We start from the raw sequence: 25452 nt of genomic DNA on the forward strand, positions 1-25452 counted from the left end.
TGAAAAAACTGAGGCCAAATGACAGGATCTTGTCTTTTTTTCTTGGAGTGTTCTCACAGGCTCTCAGAATTGTCACACAGCTCCATTCCTGGACCATGTTCTGACATCTCTACTTTTTTATTTTTAAGCATATCCAGCGTGGCTTTAATTTGAGATGTTGTAAGTGAACCCAATTGCTATTCGTTGCTTGAGAATCCTATTAGCAAGTAAACATAAACATAATGAACAATATTAGAAAAATATAGTGAAAACATTGTGTGTGATACTCTGCCAACAAGAACAGAGATCCAAACTGTGGCCAGTACTATGGGTGACACTATTATATTGATTAGAGTAATCTAGAGAATAGCTTGAAAAGAGACCCATCTGATTAGAAGTTCTGGTATCTTGTAGAACATAAGCCCACTTTTGCCTTTAAAAGGAATATAAACTTTTTGATGTCTTAGGCAAATTGAAAGTGATTTAAAGCCCAAGGAAAAAAATTAAGCACAGCCCTTCTCCAGAAGAATAAATTAATCTCTTTTGGTCCCAAAGTCCAGTGATAAACACAGAGTCATTAGTCAAGATAACAGACACTGGATCCATCCAGTCTACAAGCTGGAGCAAAGGAGGATGAGGAAGGTAAAGCAAAGACAAGTGTTCAGAGGATAAGCAAATACACGTGTGACCAGGTCACGGCAGATAGCATCAGCAAAGAGATTCTCAGGTGGCACAGGGCTCAGTGTGTTTCATAGGATAACTTCTCCCTTGGTCCATACAGCCTTAACTTGGCCCCAGGTGGGCAGACTCCATTCCTTGTGATCAACATCACCTTTTGCCCTTCAGCTGGAGGTTTGCTTGCTTTCTGGTGACTTTCACTGTCTCTTCTCCCTCTGCTGTTGTCCTGATGGCCAGGGGCTGGAGGAACTGAAGAGGAATCCATAATGTCTCAGTGGGTCCATCTGCAGCGACAGACACATATACTCCTTCCTAATTTTCTTTGGTCAACCGGGCTTCTAAGTCTCGAATTGTTTAAGCCACACATGCCGATCTAAAGGCAGTTTGGAATGCTCTGTAGAGAATCTTTTTGCGTTCTTGAACATATATCACCTTGAGGCAAATTTTAAAAAATAAGAGTAAATAAGGAAAGTGTAAGACTATCCCTAGGTGCCCCCCCCCCTTTTTTTAAAAATAATTATTGTTTTAATGTTATATGTACTCTTTCAATTATGCCCTGGCCTTGAGGTTTATAAGGAATGCCTGTAATACGATTAGTATTCTATTATTTACAGAAATTCTTAAATTTTAGCTGCTACACACCGGTCCACTTTCAGGTTTTTTTTGAGACAGGATCATTTTCGGTTTTTTAAAGAAGAGGATACTCCCCTTACTGCAAAAGTTTGTATCAGAGAAAACCGTACTGCAGAAGCATTCTCTGAGGGTGAGGTACAGCCCAAAGAAACTTAGAATATGTATTAATGCAAATGTGCAGGCACAACATCCGGGGTACAAGAGCAAACAAAGTGAGTGGCATCCATTTGCCGTGAGGGATTAACTTCAGCTACCTGACTATGACAGTACAAGGGAACACAAATACGACATTGCTGCACAATTGTCTTGCTTGTCTAAGTGGGATGGGGCACTCTTTGTACGTGAAGTCTCTTAGTGTTAGTGTGTAGGTGTCGATGTGTCTGCTCTGGAGAAGTAAAAATAGGGCAGGTTAATACATCAGCTTGTTTCTTTCTGCAATAAAACCAGGGAGGTTAGAGTGTGCATGAGTATGAGTGATAAGCAAAGGACGTGTGTGCAGGTTTTAAGCAGATGTTGTAGCTCCTGTTGTAATGGGAGCACATCAGGAAATGAAGGCAAAATTAAAGTAGCTTCTGTTGCTGGAAATACTCCCACAATTTAAGCAGACTCTGAAATGGTACTTAGGGGCTATGACTCAACCGTAAGCCAAATCAAAACAGCGAGCTCCACCTGCTGGGCTGGGGAAAAAGAAGCACTAGTAGATGATGAATATCTGGACCACGAACCTTCCTATGTCCCCAGACGAGCTACTGATAAAATAAGTCTTTGCCTGTAGCATGGGAGAAGGTTGAACAATTTTTACAATCACAAATTCAGTTTGTTTGAGAAAATCCCATAGCTTAGCAGCTGGATGGTGATTTTCTATCCTTCCATAGTAATCTGCAAATGAAAATTTAAAATCCAAAGAGTTCTGTAATACACTTTAAAACTGATTGTTAGTTAAGGATAATATAATACAGCAAGGACCAAATCCACATAATTGTTGACCCCGGGTCCTCCCCTTACTTCTTAATTGAGCAAGAAGAGTAAGGTAAGCAGTATTTTATGTATTTAAGTATTTTATGGCTCTTATGAAAATAAATCCACTCCTAAGGTTGATCCACTTTGCTTTGGTAGCTGTAGGAGACAACTTAGTGGGGAAAATAACTTTAAAGGCAGTCAAGAATACATACAATACACAAATGCCTCTTTTAGTCTGGATTCAAATAGCTGTCGTTCTTTCTTTGCCTCTCAAGACAATATATGAGGATTATCTAATGCTGTCTCTCCTAGAGTTTTAAATAGATTGGCTAGTGCTTAGGTATTCCCAAAGTAGAATGCAGCCAATTAGTAATCCTTAATAATTTCTGAAGGTTGTTTTAAATCGTCTAATGGACATTTTTTCGTGTGTGGTTTAATATTTGTTCTAATAACTAGTTGTCTCAAATACTGCACCGAGTCTGATCTTCGTTCCTTATTAGGTATAATAATAAGAACATTTTTATGTAGCATAATCCTGAGTCATGAAATATATAGATTGTAGCTCTTCCTCGGAGACAACTAACAGGATATCATCCATATAATAAATAATACAAGCGTGAGGGAAGGCCTGCCCCGGAGGCGCTAAAACCTTTCCTACATAGTGTTGGTACACAGTAGGAGCTTGTCATGCCTTGAGGTAGCATAGTCCACTGACAGCAGAGCTGAGGTTCTTATTGACTGAGTGAGGGAACAGAAAGGTAAATCGTAGCCAATCACTTCCAACATAAGCAAGGAAAGAATCCTGCCTGTGTGCCTCTCATCACCACAGGTTGCTTTTGGAGAATGTGGGACTTTGTTGATTCTGACAGTTTTTCTTGTGGGGGGGTCTTTATGGAACAATGATCAAGATGAACATGTGTAGTAAAAAAAAGCAATCTTTTAAATTCAAAACTATCCAAAGCCAATCTTTAGGAATAACTGAAGGCATAGGTAAGCCAGGCTGTAAAACTCCCATTGGCCACATGGTGGCATTAACATTCTGTAAGTCAATCAACAATTTCCATTTATTAGATTTCTTTTTAATTACAGAAACAAGATGATGCGCCTGTCAGAAGACTAGGTAATCTGCCTGGGAACCTTCCCCATTCTCTGTGACCTCAGACCCTATTCTCAAGATCACCCCCAGTGCTGCAACAAAGCATCAGCTGCAGCTTCCCCTCCCTCCTCTCCTTATCTGTTGATCCCTCAGACCTTCCCCTGGCCTCTCCTTCCCCTAGCCTTCAACACCAGCAAACATATCCCACCCACCCCTGCCCAACACACCAGACAAACAGGACAGTGTTAGGTCCAGGGGGGTGGCACAATGATGGGGATAGACCACCAAAGTCTAATAAACCAGGAGAAAACTTTATTCCAGAAACCAGAATCCAGGAAAAAAAAATCCCCATGGGGCACAAAAAGCTTATCAGCTAGCTGAGACCACAGCCAGAGTTGTTCTTTTTGTTTTGTTTTGTTTTTTTTGATAAGTTTGTGGCGGAGGCTGGATTCTGAACCCACATTTTTATAGTAGGGGCACCAAACATTAGGTCTGAACAACGGAATTTTTACAATCTCAAGGTAAAACTCAGATACAAATTGCCTTACTGTACAATCTCCATTAATAGAGGTTTTTAAGTTAAACTAGTGTTTGTACTTATTCTCTTGTCTTTCTTGGTACTTCTACTAGTGTTTACTGAAGCCCTGTGGTCTCCCCTTTGATGCTGCCAGTTTCACATAGCATGGATAATGCATAACCCAGAGGTCTCAGAGCTCTCAGTTTGTAGAGAGATGCTTTGGCCTTGTAAATAGAACTATGAGTTGTAACCCACTGTTAATAGTTAATCCTCAAGCTGCTGAGAAAGCTGCTGACAGTCTCTTCTCATTCTCCTATGTTTACAACTTTATATTTCTTTATTTCTACATTACTATTTTTGGAATCTACATGTTATATTCTTATCCTTGGACCCTTCAACAGTAAAACAGCCAACACACTCTCTGAATATACAGAGAGGAAACAGAAACCAAAGAACAAAATACCCACCCAATAAAGACAAGACCAGATATCAAGTACCTAGAATTAAAATCATTCCAAACCCAGATGCCTATATCCCAGTGTGAAAAGCACATCAATAACAACCAGAACAATATGTCTCCACTAGAACCCAGCTAGCCTACCACAGCAGATACCAAATATTCCAGCATTGCTGAAGCACAAGAAAAAAAAAAACCTTAAGACCAACTGTATGAAGATGACAGAGGTCCTTAAAGAGGAAATGAATAGGCCGGGTAGTGGTGGCGCACGCCTTTAATCCCAGCACTCGGGAGGCAGAGGCAGGCGGATCTCTGTGAGTTTGAGACCAGCCTGGTCTACAAGAGCTAGCTCCAGGACAGGCTCTAAAGCTGCAGAGAAATCCTGTCTCGAAAAAAAAAAAAAAAAGAGGAAATGAATAAATTCCTTAAAGAAATCCAGGAAACACAAAGAGATGGAGGAAAGGAATAAGTCTGTCAAAGAAAGCCAGGGAAACACAATCAACCAATAGGAGGAAATGGATAAATCCCTTAAAGAAAGTCAAGAAAAAGCAAACACGAAGGAAACAAAGCTGAAAATGGAAATAGAAGCAATAAAGAAAATACAAAATGAGGGAATTCTGGAAAAGAAAAATTTAGGAATTTGAATAAAAACTACAAAGGCAAGTAATAGTATTTTGAATCCCCTGGTTGTGGATCTCTCAGCCAATGCAATAAAGCAAACCATGCTGAATTAATAAAACCAGGTGATCTCTGGGGAAGCAGGAGAGAAATCACATAGCAGTCCTAGGGACCAGGTCTTAAATACCCTGTAGGCTAGTTCTATGAGCAGCTTCATGGGAGGAACCCCCACTTGGCAGGGTCTGGAGAGAGAGAGGTGGGGCCAAAGTGGGGTTCCCAGCTAAACAGCAAGCTTCACCAATAAAATGCAAGAGATGAAAGAATCTCAGGCACCGAAGAAAAGATAAAAGAAATGGATACATCGGTCAAAGAAAATGTTAAATCTAAAAAGTCCTGACACAAATCATTTAGGAAATCTGGGACATTATGAAAAAAAAAAAAAAAAAAAACCTAAGAAAATAGGAATAGAGGAAGGAGAAGAATCCCAGTTCAAAGGTTCAGAAAATATCTTCAACAAAATCATAGAAGAAAAATTTCCTAACTGTGGTAGTTTTAATGTAACTGACCCCCTTAATCCCATAAGGAGTGGCACTATTAAGAGGTGTGATTTTGTTGGAGTAAGTATGGCCTTGGGGGAAGTGTGTCACTGTGGGGGCAGGCTCTGAGGTTTCTTATGCTCAGGATGCCACCCAGGGAGTCAGCTGATTTCCTTTTGCCTGCAAGATGTAGCACTCTCAGTTCCAGCACCACCTCCGCCAGCATGGCGCCATGCTCCCTGCCATGATGATAATTGACTGAAACTGTAAGCAAGCCCCCCCAATTAAATATTCTCTTTATAAGAGTTGCCGTGTCATCGTGTCTGTTCACAGCAATAGCAAACCCTAAGACACTAACTTGAAGAAGAAGATGCCTATAAAGATATGAAAAGCTTACAGAGCACCAAATAGATTGGACCAGGAAAAAAATGTTCCCCTACTACATAATAATCAAAATACTGAACATACAGAGCATAGACCTATGCATTATAATTTTGTAGCACACTTTGTTTAACCTTGTTACAGCTCATAGTTCCCAACCCTGTTAGGGTTGAATGTAACTCCACAGCAGGCCAACGGGAGAGCTAGTCTTCTATGGTTATGATAGAAGACATGAACTCCAGGAACCATTAATCCTGTAAAACTTTTTCCTTTTAATTTTGAATCCAACAATGGCTTATCATTTTCCTTCAAATGTGCTAAAAGATGCAGTTTTATATGTACTCCCTCACGAACTACACTGTTGCTATATAAGGCAAAAATAGTAACTCCATTTTTTTCCCCCTCTGGCTTTAAATTGCCAATCAGTAGGCCCTGGGATCATGACTGTAATTTCCCCTATGTAATCTTTATCAGTGACTCCTGTATGAACCATGTCCAACTGTGCTAGGCAGTATAGGTCCCCAATATTCTGTGTATGACTTAAAAGGACACTGAAGAGGTGAAATGGCGGCATCTTTGGGGGCAAGGAATCTGAACAGCAGTACTTCCTTGAGCAGCAGCCTGTAAGGAAAGAACGGGCAGACTGCATCCTGAAGCTGGCACAGATGTTACCGTTTCTGGACTTAAGCCCTCTAATTTTGCAGGGCCTGAAGGGAGGGGGCAATAATCTGATTCCCTGTTGTTTACTGGTATTGTTATTGTTGCTAGGCAATGTATTGCCATCCTTACCATATTTAGATCAGCATTCCTTAGCCCAATGTTTTCTTTCTTGCATGTGAGGCATATACCAGGAACTCACTGATTTTGAGCGTTCATTTGTTGTAAGAGCAATTTACATTGTTTCTTTTAAGTGGCTGATCAGCCGGAATTGAAACACTTGGCTGACATTTGTCTTTGAACAGCATAGTTTCTAAAGCTGTTTGTAGGACCCTACTAGGCTACATGACTGTCAGAAAGTCTAAAACATTTCCCCTCTCCTCTGATTATTCCTCAGCAATCTTGATTGGCGTTACCATAAGCCAGCTGTTTTAACAATAGCTCTTGAATTGTTCCTCTTTGACTTGTTCCTCAATAGCATCTTTGGGTCTCCCTATGAAATCAGCATAAGGCTTACAGGGGACTTGGTATAATTTTAATATAACTAGACCTGAAGTCAGCTACCCTTCTTCTTTTTTTGCCCCTTTTACCAATTTTAAGGTTTGATCATCCAGTTTATATTCATTCAAGGAATTAATTTTCTCTTACTCATGATTAATATCCTTTTTATTTTCCTTAAGTACTTCTGGTAACAGTCCTAATTAATGGCCAAGTGACTCAAAATTGAACAGGATTCCTCCCCCCCCCCCCCCCCCGGTCCTTCCTTCATATACCGTTTCAACATTTTTTTAGGACACTGTCTCATAATTCTTTAACTAAATTTCCTTCTTCTGGAAGCCAGGGATTGTAATTATAAATAACTTGCAAGCAATCTAATAGCTGGGATACTGTGTTCCTTCTTTCTTTAAAAAAATGATGCAAAATCTTGACATAAGGCAAGGCCTTTCCTTGTTTCTGCCCCGTTATTCTCACTTCGCCTCCCCCTGTGAGGGTCCCAACTATGCTATCTCCCTGTCTGGGTGCCACTTACATTTATCACTCTAGAGGTGGTAGGACCTGGAAGAATGGAGCCAATGAGCGAGGTGCACTGAAATCTCATGCAATAGCCAACTTTATTCAGAGCATCGCATCAGACAACTTATACTCTGAGGGCTAAGAGAGGTCAAAAGAGTAAAATTTGTTTGCCCTGAATATAATACATTATGAAACAAAAAGAACAATAAAAAGTGCAATCGTTTTCAATGGAGTTAAATTTTATTTAATTAAAAGTAGCAAACGTTGCATAATTTATTTCATTGAGAATAACTGTTCTGTATGACTGCACAGTTATCAAGCACCCTTTACCGAGTACTTCCTGGGTGTGCTGCCCTTTAGGGGTCCCCCTCTCCAAGCTTCGACATCACTTTACACACTCAAGAAGCAGAGTCTCACCGGGCATGGTGGCACACACCTTCAATCCCAGCTTTTGGGAGGAGAGGCAGGCAGATCTCTAAGTTCAAGGCCATCCTGATCTGCAGTTTGTTCCAGGATAGCCAGAGCTACACAGAGAAACCCTGCTTTGGAAGAAAAAAGTAAGAAAAAGAAAGAAAGGAAGAAAGTGAGAGAAAGAGAGAGTGAGGGAGAGAAAGAGGAAGGAAGGAAGGAAAGAAGGAAGGAAGAAAGGAAAGAAGGAAGAAGGGAAAAAATGTAGTTTTATATTGCAAAGTAGTCAGGTGATCTGCCATCAAGTGAAAAGTCTCTGAAGAATATTTTATCTTTTGTTGATTTACAAAATGACATTTTTTCCCGTGCCATTATTAAAGCAGTATTTTTTTCCAATTCACTTCCCTTCTGTTAGAGTGGAAATAAACATGTTAAAATTAAGCAGTTTAGCATCACAGCTGATCAAACATGATGTTATGCCCTATGTGTACTTTAGGTAATATTGTTGTTTAACATTACAATCTGTAACTAGTACACTTTGGACAATGGATATTGGGAGGTATGTCTGCTTCACAGACTAAGAGTCTATTATATAATTTGGTGCATCATTTTAATAAACAAAAATGGGATTTGGGGCTTTTAGGTTGTGTTCAGACAACTTAATATTGAAAAGATTTTTATGTTTTTTTTCCCATAATCCTATTCACCTTAATGTAACATCATCATCACTTGGTTAGATGTGGTTATCGTCGCTTAGGCTCACATTGCTCCTTCTGTATTTGTAAACGTAGCATTTCAATTGTATTTCCACTCAATGCGCTTGCTACATCCAAAAGGAAACAAACAGCATCATGGGGAATCACCGATGGTAATAATGCACACTGTTTGTGGAGGACCTTGACTGATCTGGAGGGTAGATGCTTTTGTTGCTACAATAAGAGCTCATATTATCTTAAGGTAGTTGTACAGGGATGTATTTGGGGCTGTGAGAAATGCGTATTTCCAAGGAAACCATATTGCATGCATGTTTGACAGACATTCTCTGGATTGATGCATCGTTAGCAATTCGTATGGACTCTGCATGCAGCTTCTTCGGCCAGTCTTTTGCTCCACCAGGAAGGCCATGGGTTCTACAGACGCCACACAGCCGGTCTCTGATGTGTCTCAGATTCTCCAGCAAAATCCAATGGTTGATGTAAAACCAAACATGCTTTATTTTAAGATACCTGTAGTCATAAAAAAGCAAATTTCAAAGAGGTGTAAATTTGGGATAAAGATAAGAATTATTGTTATTGAGATGTACTGTGAATTGTTTTATAGTTATTTAGAGGAATTCCAGCGTAGAAAACACTTAAATATTTTAAATTAATTTTTATTTGAGATGATTAATTTGTACTAGCTAAACTTTAAAACATGGTAAAAATGAACCCACCTATACCAATGAAGCATTTTAAAAAGTTACCAACAATTCTGTATAACATTTTAAAGTAATGTTTATTGGTTGCTTAATGGTGGCTACCAGTTCTCCAAACCTGGTTTCCCTGATTCAAAACCCAGAAGAGAAGAAAGCAGGTAGGCGATCCTCAGACCCTCACCCCCCAGGCCACTTCAACTCCAGCCCCCAGTCTCGCCCCCAGCTCTGCAGCAGACCATCCCCTGTGGCCTCCCCCTCCCCTCTGCCCCCATCTCCAGCAGATCCTACAGAGCCTCCCTCACCGCTCCATCCCTCTGTGTCACCCTCCAAGTCCCTCTGGCATTCCCTGAGGACCTGCTGACGACTATTTTCAGGTCTTCACTCTCTCTCCCCTCATCCAATCCAACCCCACCCCAAGTCTAATTCCCAGCTCTGTCTCAGGCTCTCCTCATCCTCTACCCGCACTCACAGCGGACTAAACATGATCCTGGGCACACCCTGCTTTCCCCCTGGGGACTCCTTTAGGCCGCCCTCTTCCAGCTCATCAGCTCTATTCCTAAATGTCCAATAGGAGAAACACATTCTAACTGGAGCCCCCAGAGGCCATACCCGGCAGGATCCTAGAAGCATTTCCCACCAGGCAAGCCACAGTCACTAGACTCCCCTAAGAACCAGAAGGGGCAACCAAAACCAAGGATCAAAACAATCACTCTACAAAGACAAGACCAGATATCAGTATCTAGAATTACAATCATTCCAAACCCAGATAGATGCCTAGCCCCCAGTAAAATCCATTACAACCAGAACAGTATGTCTAAACTACAGGCCAGTAATCCTACCACAGCAGGTCCTGACTATTCCAACATAGCCAAAGTGCAAGAAAAAGACCTTTAAACAGCATGTATAAATAACAGTAAATCAGCAATCATTGGCCATTGATATCTCTCAATATCAGTGATCTCAATTCCCCAGTAAAAAGACACAGACTAACAGAATGAATGTGAAAACAGGATTCATCTTCTGCTGCATCCAAGAAACAGCCTCAACATCATGGATAGACACTACCTCAGGGTAAAGACTGGACCTAAGAAGCAGGCTTATCATAGCCATTTCAACACTGACAAAGTAGACTTCAAAATAGAAATAATCAGAAGAGATGGGAAAAAAACAATACACAGGGCATTGTGTAAAAAAAAAACCCCAAAACACTAGTACAGCATAAATCACATATTGATGCTCAAACGTTGATAATGACATCAGTACCTCGTTCTTGCTGATACACAGGTCATCCAGACAAAAACTAAGCAGAAAAATGATGGCGCTGACACAATATATCAAATGGACCTAACAGATATTTACAGACTATTTCACCCAAACACAAAATAACATACCTTCTTCTCAGCAGCCCATAAGACTTTTTCCAAAACTGGCCACATACTTGGACACAATCGATACAAGAAAATTGAACGCATTCTGTCTGACCACTACGGATTAAAGTTGAGCAACAACAGAAAAAAACAGAAAGCTTACAAACTCAAGGAAACTGAGCAACTTTCTACTGAATGCAAAACGGGTCAAGACAGAAATTAGGAGAAAATGAAAGAGTTTCTGAATTGAGTGGAAACACAACATACCCAAACTTACGAGACACGATGAAGACGGCTCGAAGAGGCGCTTTCATTGCACTAAGTGTCTACGTTAAAAGGTGGGCGGGAGATCATGTTAGTAACTTAACGGCACAACTGAAAACTCTAGGGCAAAAGGAAGAAATCACACTCCAAAACAGAAGATAGCAAGAGAAAATCAAACAGGGCTGAAATCGACATAATCCACTCTCTCCATACCTAGTCAATTTAGTACTTGGAATCTTAGCTTTAGCAATAGGATGACTGAAGGAGCTCAAGGGGATACAAATGGGTTAGGGAGGAAATCAAAGTATCTTTATTTGTAGAATATATATATATATATATATATATATATATATATATATATATAACCCTAAAAATACCACCAGGCAACTCCTACAGCTGATAAACACTTTCAGCAAAGTAGCAGGCTACAAAATTAACATACAATGCTGAGTGGTGGTGTCCCATATCTTTAACCCCAGCACTCAGGAGGCAGAGGCTATTGGATCTCTGTGAATTCGACGCCAGCCTGGTCTACAGAATGGGTTCCAGGATATTCAGGGCTGCACAGAGATATCCAGTCTCAAAAAGAAAACAAAACAAAACCAACACTGATGGCCTGGGTGGATCTGTGCTGGGGGGAGGGGGCGTCTGTGCTGGGGGGGAGGGGGCGAGAGGCTTTCGTGTGAGTTGTAGGCTCTTTGGTGGCACTGCTTACTGCTAAATGCCACTAGTGGTACCCAGATGTGAAAGCCAAATGACCTCCAGACACTTCAAAACATCCTCTGATGGGAGCAAGAGGACAAAATATCCTTTGACCCTCTGTTTAAACAACATTGTATGAAATCATTGTTATAGCAGAAGCATAAGAAATATTCTGCAAGAGACAGACAGTGTTGAGAATTTCAGAAGAAGGCTCTGGTACAGAAATGATAGCCTAGGACTCTTCAATCCTTATAAATTAAACCTTTAGCTCACGTGAGACACAAACAGGAAGAACTAGGAAAAGGCCTTTTATAAGATCCATTATCTGCGAGCTCTTAGCAATGTTCATGTGCGCCACTAGAGGGCACTCAAGGGATGAGAACAAACTGGTTTTTCAAAAGGAAGACAGGATTTAGCTCTTCTCTCAAAGAAAGGAAACTTGGCTGGAAAGTAGCTGTCCTTTCAAAATCACATCAACCAATGACATCCTGAGCCAGACATAGCTGTCCTTTCAAAATCACATCAACCAATGACATCCTGAGCCAGACACAGCCACACAGAGAGAATGGCAGGCTGTTCGGCTCTGGGGGCGCCTAATAGACATCTGAATCTCTCTGTTGACAAGAATGCTAGCAAAGTCATTGTGTTAGGGTTCCCTAGAGGAACAGAACCGATAGAATGAATACCATCATGACTATACTGAATATATATGTATATGCTCACACATACACACACACACGATTTATTAGAAAGCTGTACAGGCTGAGGTTCAGCTAGCCCAACAATGGTTGTCTACCAACAGAAAGCCCAAGAATTCAGTAGTTTTTCCATTTATGATGTTAGAGGGCTCAGCTGGTCTTTAGTACACAGTGGAATCTCAAAAAAGTAGACCAATGCTAGCGGAAAGATGAACACGCCACTGAGAGTGAGAGCCAGCAGGCAAATTGGGCCATCCTCCTTCCTCCATGTTCCTACACAGGCTGCCAGCAGAAGGTGTGGCCCAGATTTAGGGTGGGTCTTCCCACCCCAAATGATTCAGTTGAGAGAGAAAAAAAATCCCCCACAGGTAGGTGTTAGCTCTGGTATTAGTTAATTCCAGATGTGATCAAGTTTACAACCAAGAATAGCCACCATTGTCATTTTCCTGAAGAATGCCTTGGGTGTTGGGGGGTGGGGCAAGGCAAGGCTGTGGTTTGCCTAAGTAAATGTGGTCGTTGTTAGGCTCCTGAGTTAAAGGACCCAAAAGAGAAAATTACAGAGGCATTCCAGTAGATGGCGCTGGGACTAATTCAGCAAGCCTGTGCCAGAAACATCTGGTAAGAGCCTCTTTCCCAGCAGCATCTGTTCCCAAGTCTTCAGGACATAACTGGAATGACTTCAAATGAAAGATATCTCCGACTTTAAACCAAGTTTCCGTTCTAGTGCTGATTTCCAATTCTGACTCAAGATACACATTCCCTCCTAGTCCAAGCAACTTGGCATCACATATACACACAAATACACATAGACACACACACACATACACACACATACACATAGACATACACACATGTACATGCATACACACATAGACACACAAACATGCACACACACACACACACACACACAGGTCCAGACCCAGGAGGCAAAGGAACAGATTTTGTTCATCAAACAACATTTGTCATTTATTTCAATTGTGATGAGACAAAGTCTTGCCTTAAAGGCCAGCATAGTCTAGCACCATGTAGCTCAGGCTAGCCTAAAACTCAAGAGTCTTTTGTTTGTTGGATTACAGGCACAAACTACTACGTCCTGATCCTTTGGTTTGATTTGAATTAATGAAGATAAAGGTGATTTAATCACACTGTAATTGGCAAGGACAAGCAAAACTGACCTAAAAATCTTCTAACATTCATTCACTTTGGTGGCTGCTGTAGTCAGAGATGTCTGTTCTGTCTTTTCTTGGTAGTATATGGTATTAAAATGCATAGAATGGGGGCATTATGATACTATATGGAATTCTGAAATATAATAATGTGCTCAAAAAGAGAGCTATATGAACTTGAAGAGCTGGATATGTAGCAATAGAAGAAACATGGTCATTATACACCTGGGAGACCAGGTGTCATGGTTTGAATAGGAATGGCCCCCGCAGACTCAAGTGTTTGAATTCTTGGCTCATAGGGAGTGACATTATTAGGAGGTATGGCCTTGTTGGAGGAAGCATGTCATGGTAGAGGCAGGCTTTGAGGTCTTATATGCTCAAGCTAGGTCTAGTGTGGCAGTCTCCTGCTGCTGCCTGCTGATCAAGATGTAGAACTCTCAGCTCCTTCTCCAGCACCAGGTCTGCCTGCATGACACTATTCTTCTTGCCATGATGACGTTGGACTAAACCTCTGAGCTCTAAGCCAGTCCCAATTAAATGTTTTCTTTTATAAGAGTTGCCATGGTCATGGTGACTCGATGTAAGAATAAGACACTAACTTGAGGTCATAATGAGAAGCAGGCATAAGCAATAATTTCACAGTAAGAGATAAAATTCACCATGTGGTTAAAGTTATAAACATTCAAGGGATAAGAAGGAAACAAATGTCTTCACTTGCTGTAATCTTCAAGGTAACCTAGCAGTGTGTGTGGGCTTAAAGACAGACCTTCTACTGCTGCTATTACATCTAGGACTTTTTATTGTTTTCTTTGCCTATTTTTAGGGGAGAAAAAAGCTTACTGTTACCAGAGTTGGTCTTATTGTGCACTAACATAGAAACAAGACCCTCAAGGATGATGGGGTGATGGCCATGGGCAGGAGACGGAACTACTGCAGTATTTGGAGTTCCATAACTTTTGTGAACTACAGTCACGAGGAATGAAGGCAGGTAAAGTACCATAAAAGGTAGCATTTAGGCAAAGAGCAGGCAAAACAAAAGTCAAAGACAGCAGAAAAGTTGAAAGCTGAGGATTACGTCAATGGTATATAGCACTTGCCTAGCAAATGCGGGGCCTGGGTTCCATCCCCAGAACTGCCCACAATAAAAATAGAGGATTGGAAAAATGGGGCTAGGATGGCGAGACAATTCAGCAGGTAAAGGCACTTGCTGTCAAACCAAATGGCCTGAGTTCAATCCCCAGAACCCGGATGTGACAGGAGAGAACTCCTGCAATATGTTCTCTGACCTTCTCAGCTGCATTGCGGTGGCACATGGGGTCATGTGCATGTGTGTGCAGGCAAAGTAAACAGATGTAAAAAGGGTGGGGACTTTTCTATCTCAGTCTCACCTGAACCTTACTGTGCTGTTGGTTCTACTCACCTCCGGGAGTCAAGAAAACAAGAATAGTACAAGCATGTGTGTTTGATCTTCACAAGCTTCCCATGAAAACAGTAGACATGTATCAGTTACTACGACAATTATCTGGGGCAATCAATTTATTACGAGAAAAGGTCCATTTTGTCTCTCGGTTGTGGGGATTTCAGTCCACCATTGATGGTCCTGTTGTTCCTGGGCCTGTGGTGACGCACAGCACCAGGGAGAGAGTGTGGTGAACTACCTCATGGAAGGAGGGCGCAAAAAGGTAAGAGAAAGAGATCAGGGTCTCTCAGTCTCCTTCGTGCCTCAATAACCAGGAGACCTCCCATGAGGCCCAAACTTCCAGAGTTCCTAACATCTCCCCAAAGCACCAACCAGGAGACAAGGCCTTTAACTCATGGCCCTTTGGGGGCACATCAGATAGAAATATACAATGATTCACTGCGAAACTGAGGTCAAATTCCACCTCACAATTTTGCAGATGGCAATGCCTCACTTTTGAAAAAAAAAAAGCATTGAATTATAACAAATGATTTTCATCTACCAATACCCATGCCGATATACTAGAGGTCCGGTCAGGGAAAGAGACACTTTTCTGACAGTCAGCACTTCCCAAATTTAGCCCCTTCCCCAGTTCTCCTCATGCTCACGGGGTGGGGGGGCACCTAGTAGCATCTCACAGGCCACTAGTGTCCCCCTAGCTGAGCGTCTGGAAAATGTCAGCCCACAGATAACTGCAGAACAGACTTTGTTATGTTGAGGTGCATGAGCATTCGAAAGACGTACCGTTAGGGTCTACTTAATATCCTGAGAGTTAAGAGTTCTGCTCACATTCGGCTTCTTGGTGCAGTTATTCAGTTTCTGTCCTATCATCCTTCTGATGGCAATGTCATCTGCGCTGGGAAACACCTGCTTCGTTATTCCTGTAAAAGATCACAGAGGCATGCGAGATCATTTTATGAGGGGTTCGCATCCTATGAACTAAGGCAAAGCATGGTTCTGTCTCAGATTTACAGACGTAGCCCGAATTGTCAGGCATGTTTAAGCAGATGGATGCACCCAGGTTTTGGAAGCACAGCCAAAGCTAATGGAAAGTTGACACTATAAACACATCACATACGCACGTTTTCCTATGACATCATTCATTGTAACTCTCCTGCTTGCTATGGACTGCATGCTTTTGGCTCTGAGTGTCATGGACTGATTTGTATTCATTTCTAACGTTAGTCAAAATAAGTTGATCACTTGTTAACCAAGAAATGGTCCATCAAGAGCTTGGCCAGAGATGTTCTAACTTTTTCGATGCTTGCAAAACCAAACCAAACCAAAACCTGGAAAAGGTAGATCATTGTTTTTTTAAGGTGGTTCACTAATTTGAAAACTATGTGGTTAAAATGATCTCTTTTCAGGAACAAACAATACACGAACGATATAACTAAGAAATACAAATTGTTACTGAAATTTTAAAAGTAAAGTTGCTACTTTCTGCAGCTTTGACTTTTATTAACTTGAACCTCTCAGTTATAGACACTTTACTTTTAGTTTGACATCCATTTCTTCTTTTCTTTTTGAGATAAGGGCTCATGCAGCCTAGGCTGGCTCCTGAGTCTGCTATGCACACAGAATGATGTCAAACTCCTGGTCCCTCCCACCTTCACCTCTCGAGTGCTGAGATGACAAGGATGTACCACCACACCCAGATTTAATAATCATTTTAACGAAAAAAATTGTCATGTGAAAATCAATGCAATCAAATTATCACCTATGATTTCTTGAACTTCATTCTGATTCATAGCTGGTTTTACAACTTTGTCTCTTGAAGTAGAGGATTTTGCCCCAGTCAGACTGTGTGTGGCCATATACTCAGTTGTGTAAAGAACTTGCATTAAATCGTTAATAAATTTCTGAGGCTTGCTCTTATTACAACGTGCAATCTGCCAGTTTTCAATCTTGAACTAAAAAATAAGAAATGATAACTGAGATTAGTAAAAGAGAAAAGAGATGATACCTGGAGAAACAACAATACAAATTAAGACATACCATAAAACATCAGCGCTCTTTAAGGTGGCATTTTGCACTTTTAGTACATTATTTTACATTTCAGTTAGAGGAAATAGTGACATTTGAAATATATGTTAGCCTTGATGAGGTATCTGCTTGGAATATATGCAAATTTTTCTTGGGCCATCTAAATGCGATGCCTTAAGAATAACCCTATCCACAAAGCTTCATACTTATGTTTGGAGAGTCATGGCTCTCAGAAGATGCCTTCTCCTAAACTCTGGTTCCTGTGGATATGCTACCCCACTGAAAATGTACAAACGTAGGGAAAGTTAAGCATTTTGAGATGGAAGATTACTCTGGATCAGTCAGGTTGGCTCAGTGATACCTTAAAAGCCGATGATGGGGGAAGAAGAGAGGAGCAAAAGAAGAAAAGGGACAGGAGGAAAGATGTGAAGTGTGGGGCTTGACTATGAGATGATGGGTGGAGCCATCAGCCCAGCGTGAAGTGAGACGTTGGATGGAGCCCTAAGTCCAGTGGGAAGTGAGTCGGTGGATGGAGCCCTAAGCCAGGCATTAAGGGTTTTAGAAATAGGGATGACCAATCTGCAGCCAGGGAGGAAGTGGGAAATTCATTTCTACAGCCACTAGAAACCAAATTCTATAATAATGACGCAAATAAGTAGGAACCAGACTCCTTCTCAGAATCTCCCATAAAGAATGTTCCTGCTTGCACACTGATTCACACCAGTGAGCCCTCTATTGGATCCTGAGAACATAAATTCATGTGTGTAAAATCAATAATTTGTGGGAATTTCTTGTACAGCAACAGGACGCTATATACAAAGATCCAGATGCTCTGATATTAGACCACACATTCAATATCACCTTGGCAGAGCTGTTTTCTTAGGCTTATTCCTGATTTTAACAAAAGTTTTACATGTTTACTTCCTGTTTCTTGATCAGGGAAAACATAAATAGCTGTGGACATGAGGTATACAGTGGCCCACAGTTCTCTCTGTGACAGAGTTTTGCCTTTAATATTAAAGTCTACTTTAATAACTGATGCAAGAATTTATACTTCAAAAGCTGCATTTATTCCCAGTATTTGCCTTTAAATTTCTAAATTCGGTGTAACTCTCATCGTTAAAATAAAAAATTTCTTTATAATAGGGATCTAATGATCGGGACCTAAATCTGCCTAGACTTATTGTGATGAGCGCCCACTGATTCACCCTTCTTTGGTTTTGTGCTCAGCTGTCTTCAGAGACCCAGGGGGAGGTATCCCGACCAACCTGCTTCTCACCAGGAGGCTGCTCCTCCTCAGCCTTCAGAGAACTTGGGGAGCTGGAACTAGAGTTGGAATTACTGCATAGAGAGGCAAAAGAGTCTGGGGAAGAGTTGTTGGTTGATCTCCAGAGAGTAGATGCAGGCGTGGACGCCACTCCTCCACCCTTAAGCAGGGTTTCTGCCATTCCAACCAGTTCTTCAAACTGGGTGACTGCCTGTGGTAACACTGAAACAGTAAGAGAAAGTAGCATTTCCCAAACACATTAATAGCAGTGATATTTTCATGTTTTTCAGTGTGCGTGTTATAAAGGTGTTTAGCCACATAGTGTTCTGCCTGCATGTATGCCTAAACTCCAGAAGAGGGCACCAGATCTCATAATAGATCACCATTTGGTTGCTGGGAATTGAACTCAGGACCTCTGGAAGAGCAGTCAGTGCTCTTAACCTCTGAGCCATCTCTCCAGTCCCCACATTTAACTTTTTGTTACAATCTGCTTGATAAGGAGTTTCAAAATGTTGGCTATATTTGAATGTTTATGCTTCACTTTGAATTAAAAACAATGTTTCAGTCTGGTAGTGGTGGTGGTGACACATACCTTTAATCCCAGTACTCGGGAGGCAGAGACAGGCGAATCTCTGAGTTCGAGGTCAGCCTGGTCTACAGCGTGAGTTCCAGGACAGCTAGAGATACACAGAGAGATCCTGACCAAATCAGAGCAAAACAAAACAAGCCAAAAACAATGTTTCAAAGGTTGACTCTCCTCTAGCTGCTAGAGCTACATTTGAGGTCACTGAAGCGCTAGTGCAGAGACATAGCTGATACCAATACCAGTCACATCCTAAAGGCCCACAGTGGCAATGCAAGTGTCAAGATACAATTAACCACGGGTTGTGAAAAATTGTGATTGTTTAGGTAAGGAGCCAGTTCCATCCAACTAATAAACTTGTGCTGTGGCTCAAACCTATGTTGTCACATATTAAAATGAGTTTTGGAGATCAACTGAACTATTCTTTTTTGTTTTTGAAAACTTATACATTCCAAGTTTCATGCAGACATGTAAACTAGTCTTCTTGCTATAGCTTGCTTGTTTTCTAAGGACAAATAGCTTGTTGTTGGAACTGGAAGAGACTTTGAACTCTGCTCAACTTAATTCCTCACTCAGTGGTTGAGGGTACTGCTATATTAGAGGGAAAGACTTTGAATTTCTTTTGGGGGAGCATTTTTATTACGCATATATTGAACTATAATCTTCACAATAACTGATGATGTATCCAAATCAGTACATGTGTGCTGTGTTAACAGGAAAATCTTAAAAATAAATTTATCTATTTTACATCCTGGCCACAGTTTCCCCTCTGTCATCTCTTCCCAACCCCCTCCCCTCTGTTCCCACCTCCCAATCTACTCCACCTCCATTTCTGTATAGGAAAAGGCAGCTCTCCCATGATATAAACAAAACATGGCATATCAACTTGTAGTAAGACTAAGTACCTCCCCATGTATTAAGGCTGGGCAAGGTGACCCAGTATGAGGTGTAGACTTCCAAAGGAAACAGAAAAATTTAATAAAGAAAATCCCCTTGCTTGTTTCTTCAGTGAGTACATTCAGCACTCCCTGCGTGCTGCCACGAATCAGTCAGCAGTTACTCACTGAGCAAGGTAAACCCTTGGGTATCCCTAGTGATAGGAGCATCTGCTAATGGTGGTGAATTCTTGAGAACAGGCCTAGGAGTTTATGCTAATGAGGTCACTGGGCATGGAGTCTTCCTTACCCGGTAATCTGATGTAGAGGATGGACACAGACAGAAATCCAAAAATTCCCACCGTATGACAGAGCCATGAGCAGTCAGTCAACTCATTATTCTTACCTAAGGAAGCTTCCAGAGTCTTTGGGTACCAGAGCTCTGGGGAGCTTCCTGAGGGTCAATATCCTATGCACAGTCACACAGTGGCCATCACAACAACTTTCTATTTGGTAGCCTAGACTCCGCCTCTTTCTCTTCGTCTACTTTGCATCCCCATCCACCGAAATAAATACAGCTGTGACTACAATGGGTTTCAATGAGTTCTGCGAGTTTACTCTATCAAATTATCAAAGGTGAGGGTGATTGGGGGAAAATTAACAAATTTGCACTTGGTGTCAGAAGTCTTGGGCAAATTCGCTATTCTGGAGGCTGACTTGTAGACCCAAAGAAACACAAACGTGTGCCAGGAAGAGGGAAAAAGCCTGTCGTGGTTTTTAGATGAGACATCACTGAAGGTTCACTCGTTGAATGGGTGGACCCCAGCTGGTTGTGGAAACTCTAAGGGGGTGCATTCGAACAGTCCACCGGGTCCCCGGCTCCTGCTCCGCCCTCTCTGCTTCCCGTCCGTTCTGACACCAGCTGCTTCTCCTTGTGATGCGTTCAGTCACTCTAGGCCTAGAAACAGAACCAGGTGCTCACAAACTTAACCTCTGCGACCATGCGCCCAAGGAAACCGCCCCTTCTTTAAGTTGCTCCTGTTAAGGTATTGAGTCAGAGTCACAGCAAAAGCAAGTAGTACAGGGATTTGACCTAATCCAGAGCAGGGAGGACTCAGCTCAGGACTGAGCTGGGAGCTGGAGGTGAAGCAGGAATTAAATAGCCATGGAGCGGGATGGGGTCACCAGACACAGAAGGACACACGCGCTGCAGTTGAAGACTCGAAGGTCAAAGCTGGGATGTAGAGAAAACGGAATCCAAACACGAAGCGAGGCTTCGAGGATCTTTATGATCTTTACTGGTTTCTCTGACACAAAGGTTGGACCTGTATATCAGCACACGTCGTTCTCATGACTAGTTTAAATTTTTTTTTTTTTTTAAATCTCTGCTGGTGTTCACTATTGCCCGTAATTAGAACCACACTGGCATACAGCATTGTAGCCTGGTTCTCCTTCCAATTAACGCTGGTGGGTGAAGGTTTTGGCCATTTCGTTAGCTCTGCTCAGAACACACGGATTTTGAAGTTGAATTTATGTAGTCAAAAGGAGAAAAGAAGTGAAGGGGATGAGTTTGAGCCTGAGGGCTCCTCATGAACTTGTAGGAAAACTTCCTTGCTTCAGAGGTGCCCACTTCTTTAGGCAGAGACAAGCTTTGTTTGTTCTAGAAGTCAACATAAACAGCTTCAAAAATATACCCTCCATTTTGCATTTTAATCTTTTGCTCTGCATAATACCCTAAAATTCATTCACACTGTGTGCATAAATAATTGGTTACTTCTCTTGCTAACTAGCATTACACGACTCTGCAGTTTGTACTCTGTGATGAAAAATCAACTTATCTATTGATGAACTTTACCGATTGATAAATTATTACACATTCATCAGTCATAGAAGCCTTTTTCCTTAAATGTCACAGTTTAGTACACTTTCAACTATAATTCTTATGAGGATAAATATATGTGTTTGATTCTTGATTATTTGAATTTCTTTCATAAATAGGTATCAGACTGTTGGAAGCCATCACTGGCTGGTAGAGGTCGCAGTCTACCACAGCCTGGTAGCTTTGTTTAAGCTCCACAACACAGAACTCCCTCCCTCCCCAGCGAAACTTCCTGCTTTCTACCCAGTCTTATCTGGGCTAGGAAGCCTGACTAATCTCAAGGGTGACCCTCGACATAGTTCCCTGCAAACACTCTTCCCCTGGTGACTCACACGGTAATTATGCAAGTGCTCTAGGCATTTTGATGGGACCCTGTTGCCACGTACAAAGCCTTGTGGTAGGAGTCTGCCACTTAATGCAAATTAGGGTTTGTCCCCAGGCTCCCCAATCCTATATATTCCTTATACTCAGGAATAAAATGGAGCTGATTCATCAGAAGTCTGTCTCCTGGAGAGATGTCTCTGCTCATGCTCATGGGCTGGTATAAAGTTTTCTGCTGCTGCTACTGCCTCCTGCCCTCTCCACCTGGTAGCTGACAGGCTGAGAGGGCAAGAGGGTCCCTCTGCATCTGAGCATGGGATACTAGTGTTTTTGTTGTTTTGCTTTGTTATGATACAGGGTCTCATGCAGCCCTGACTGGCCTCATGCTTACTAGGTAGCTGACGCTTGTAGAATAATCCTTCTGTATACTGTAGGAATATATATATCACTGTGATTTGTTTAATAAACAGGCTCACTGGCCTATAGCTGGGCAGGAAGAGGTTAGGCAGGGGAAGCCAAACTGAGAATGCTAATGAAGAAGAAGGGCAGAAGGAGCAGGATGAACATTAATAAAGGTACTGCCATGTGGCACAGGATAAATAAGAAATATGGGTTAATTTAAATGTAAGAGTTACCTAGTAATAAGCCTGAGCTATTGGTTGACCATTTATAATTCATATTCAGTCTCTGAGTTAGTTATTAGGGACTGGGTGGTTGGGATCAGAAATGTCTGTTAACAGAGGCTGGATTTGAACCTTGAACTCCTGGTTTTCTTTTTTCTTTTTCTTTTTCTTTTTTTTTTTTTTTTGTTTTTTCGAGACAGGGTTTCTCTGCGGCTTTAGAGCCTGTCCTGGAGCTAGCTCTTGTAGACCAGGCTGGTCTTGAACTCACAGAGATCCGCCTGCCTCTGCCTCCTGAGTGCTGGGATTAAAGGCGTGTGCCACCACCGCCCGGCTTCTTTTTTTTTTTTTTGAGACAGAGTTTCTCCGTGGCTTTGGAGCCTGTCCTGGAACTAGCTCTTGTAGACCAGGCTGGCTTCAAACTCACAGAGATCCGCCTGCCTCTGCCTCCCGAGTGCTGGGATTAAAGGCATGCACCATCACTGCCCAGATTCACCATTTTATTTTTAAGTATTAATATTTTTCTTGGTAAAATGTTCACCTTTGTATGCTTTAATAATTATTATAATTATGATCAATTAAATGGTAAATCACCTTTTGTAAAAATTCAATTTTTTTTTAAAAATAATCTTTTTTCTCCAGGATATATATTCCCAACCTTTATGCATGTACAAAAGTCTGCGTTCCCCTCATGTGTGGGATCATGTGTGTGTGTGTGCATGTTCACGTGAAGGTCAGCAATTTACCTCTGGTCTCTCTGGTCACACTTCTCTTACTGTCGAGGCAGGGTCTTTCACTTGAACCAGAGCTTGCTGACCTGATCAGTCTAGCTAGCCAGCATGCTGGGAATCCACTCTGGCTCTCATATTCAGGTGGCAAACCCTTTACACCTCTACATATTTATGAACTGAGTTAGGAACTCACACTACCGCTGCCACAGCCCCAAGCAATTAATACTAATTCTTAAATAATGTATGTTAAAAACCACCCAATGTTTAAATTTCTCTGATTATCTTGGTTTTGCGTTTGCAGTTGATTTGAGTAAGATCCAATAAGGACCATATGATAAAGCTTCTCCTCCAACCTAGTTCCTGTTCCGTGTTCTGGTTTTGTTCTCGCAGGTAGGGAAACTGAGTCACTTGCTGTGAAAGCTTTCTCTCAATCTGGATCTTGCTGGCTGCACCCATCGGGATCTTTGTCATGTTTTCTTTTCCTTTGGTGTAGACCTGAAGGCTCGCTCAGGGACAGTTGGTTTCTCACAGGTGGGTGGATTTCACTACTTTGTTTTAGGGGACGGCTGAGCCAGGATGTGGTTCTTGCCCACCCATTAGCTCAGGTTCTTCTACAAATTCTCATTCACTCTTCGGTTCTCAGAGGTTCATTTCACAACGATGGTGGGACGGATGCTTCTTCTGACAGACGCTGTTGGCTTTCAGAGGAATAAGTTTTCCCAGGTGACTACTGCATTCTTCTGTCCTGACTGTGAACATGAACTTCTGCACACAGCCTCAAGAATATGGCTCTGTTTGTTATGGCTACCAATGCCTCTGCGACACTCCAAGAGTTCCATATGTGGTCACAAAAAGCTCCTCCAGCTGCCACCTTTGTACCGCCGTCTCTGTTAGACTTCCTTGCTTCCTGCTCTGACATTTTCTCCCTGACATTCCCAGAAATATGGTAATGTGTTTCCTGTGTAACACCCTAGAATTGACCTTTTCCACGAGAAACTCTGGGGCTTTTAGAGGAGAGAATATCTCAGAACCACGTCTGGGTCCTAGAAACATCTGCCATTGGGTTCTTGTTTCCTGGTCCACACATGTATAATATTAGGAAACATTTGTTAGTTTTTTTTGTTAGTTATTTTTAGACAGACTCTTGCTATGTAGCCCAGGCTGGCCCTGAACACAGTATACTGCCCAGGACTGTCTCAAATTCACAACCCTCATCAGCTTCCTCAGGACCTAAGATTTTAAGTGTGTACTACCACAACCAGATGAGATTACTTGATGAAAAAATTTGTTATTATTTTTTAAATGTGTGTATGTATGTGTGTGTTTATGCACATGAATGCAGATCCTGGTGAAGGCCAGAAGAGAGTGTCAGAATCCTTGGAGTTGGGGTTACAGGCAGTGAGCCTAACTAGGTGCTGGGGTGACAGGCAGTGAGCCTGACTAGGTGCTGGGGTGACAGGCAGTGAGCCTGACTCGGTGCTGGGGTGACAGGCAGTGAGCCTGACTCGGTGCTGGGGTGACAGGCAGTGAGCCTGACTCGGTGCTGGGGTGACAGGCAGTGAGCCTGACTCGGTGCTGGGGTGACAGGCAGTGAGCCTGACTCGGTGCTGGGGTGACAGGCAGTGAGCCTGACTCGGTGCTGGGGTGACAGGCAGTGAGCCTGACTAGGTGCTGGGGTGACAGGCAGTGAGCCTGACTTGGTGCAGGGGGGCCAGGCAGTGAGCCTGACTAGGTGCTGGGGTGACAGGCAGTGAGCCTGACTAGGTGCTGGGGTGACAGGCAGTGAGCCTGACTTGGTGCTGGGGTGACAGGCAGTGAGCCTGACTCGGGGTTGGGAAGTGTTCTTAATGGCTGGGCCATCTCTCCAGCCTTTGAGATTACTTTTTACAGATAAATTTATCACAGCTCCTATTCAAACTTGGACACAGAGTTTTAATTTAATATACAGCTGTGTTTTTCATATACTCAATGGAGTAAAATGAAGAGTTTAACTGGGGCTATCCGTTTCCAAACAGCCTTTGCTAAGAAATCCATCCTTTCTCTGATTGTTTTCAGGTCTCATTCCGAGCTCTGGGGTGGGGCCTAACGGGAAAACACAGGGGTGATAATGGCAGAGCCTTTAAGCACTGGGTGGAAGAATCTGAGAGTAGGCCCCTTGTGACTGCACAGGTTGCTCTTCTCTGAAG

The 25452-nt window shown here is 42.1% G+C and overlaps 1 protein-coding gene across 1 annotated transcript in view; it reads right to left on the reverse strand.

Annotated features, from left to right (window-relative positions):
• Positions 1–8216: 8216 nt before the first annotated feature.
• The window catches only part of Bend6 (BEN domain containing 6), a 28052-nt gene continuing 10816 nt past the window's right edge, over positions 8217–25452 (reverse strand). The window contains exons 3-6 of the mRNA XM_038343881.1: positions 18259–18479; positions 16725–16917; positions 15749–15885; positions 8217–9160 (exon numbers count right to left, since the gene is read on the reverse strand). Coding sequence (XP_038199809.1) covers positions 15758–15885; positions 16725–16917; positions 18259–18479 — 542 coding nt within the window. The 3' untranslated portion in view covers positions 8217–9160; positions 15749–15757. The remainder of the gene's footprint in view (positions 9161–15748; positions 15886–16724; positions 16918–18258; positions 18480–25452) is intronic.

This window comes from Arvicola amphibius, chromosome 9, assembly GCF_903992535.2.
Source record: "Arvicola amphibius chromosome 9, mArvAmp1.2, whole genome shotgun sequence".
Taxonomy (NCBI): Eukaryota; Metazoa; Chordata; class Mammalia; order Rodentia; family Cricetidae; genus Arvicola; species Arvicola amphibius.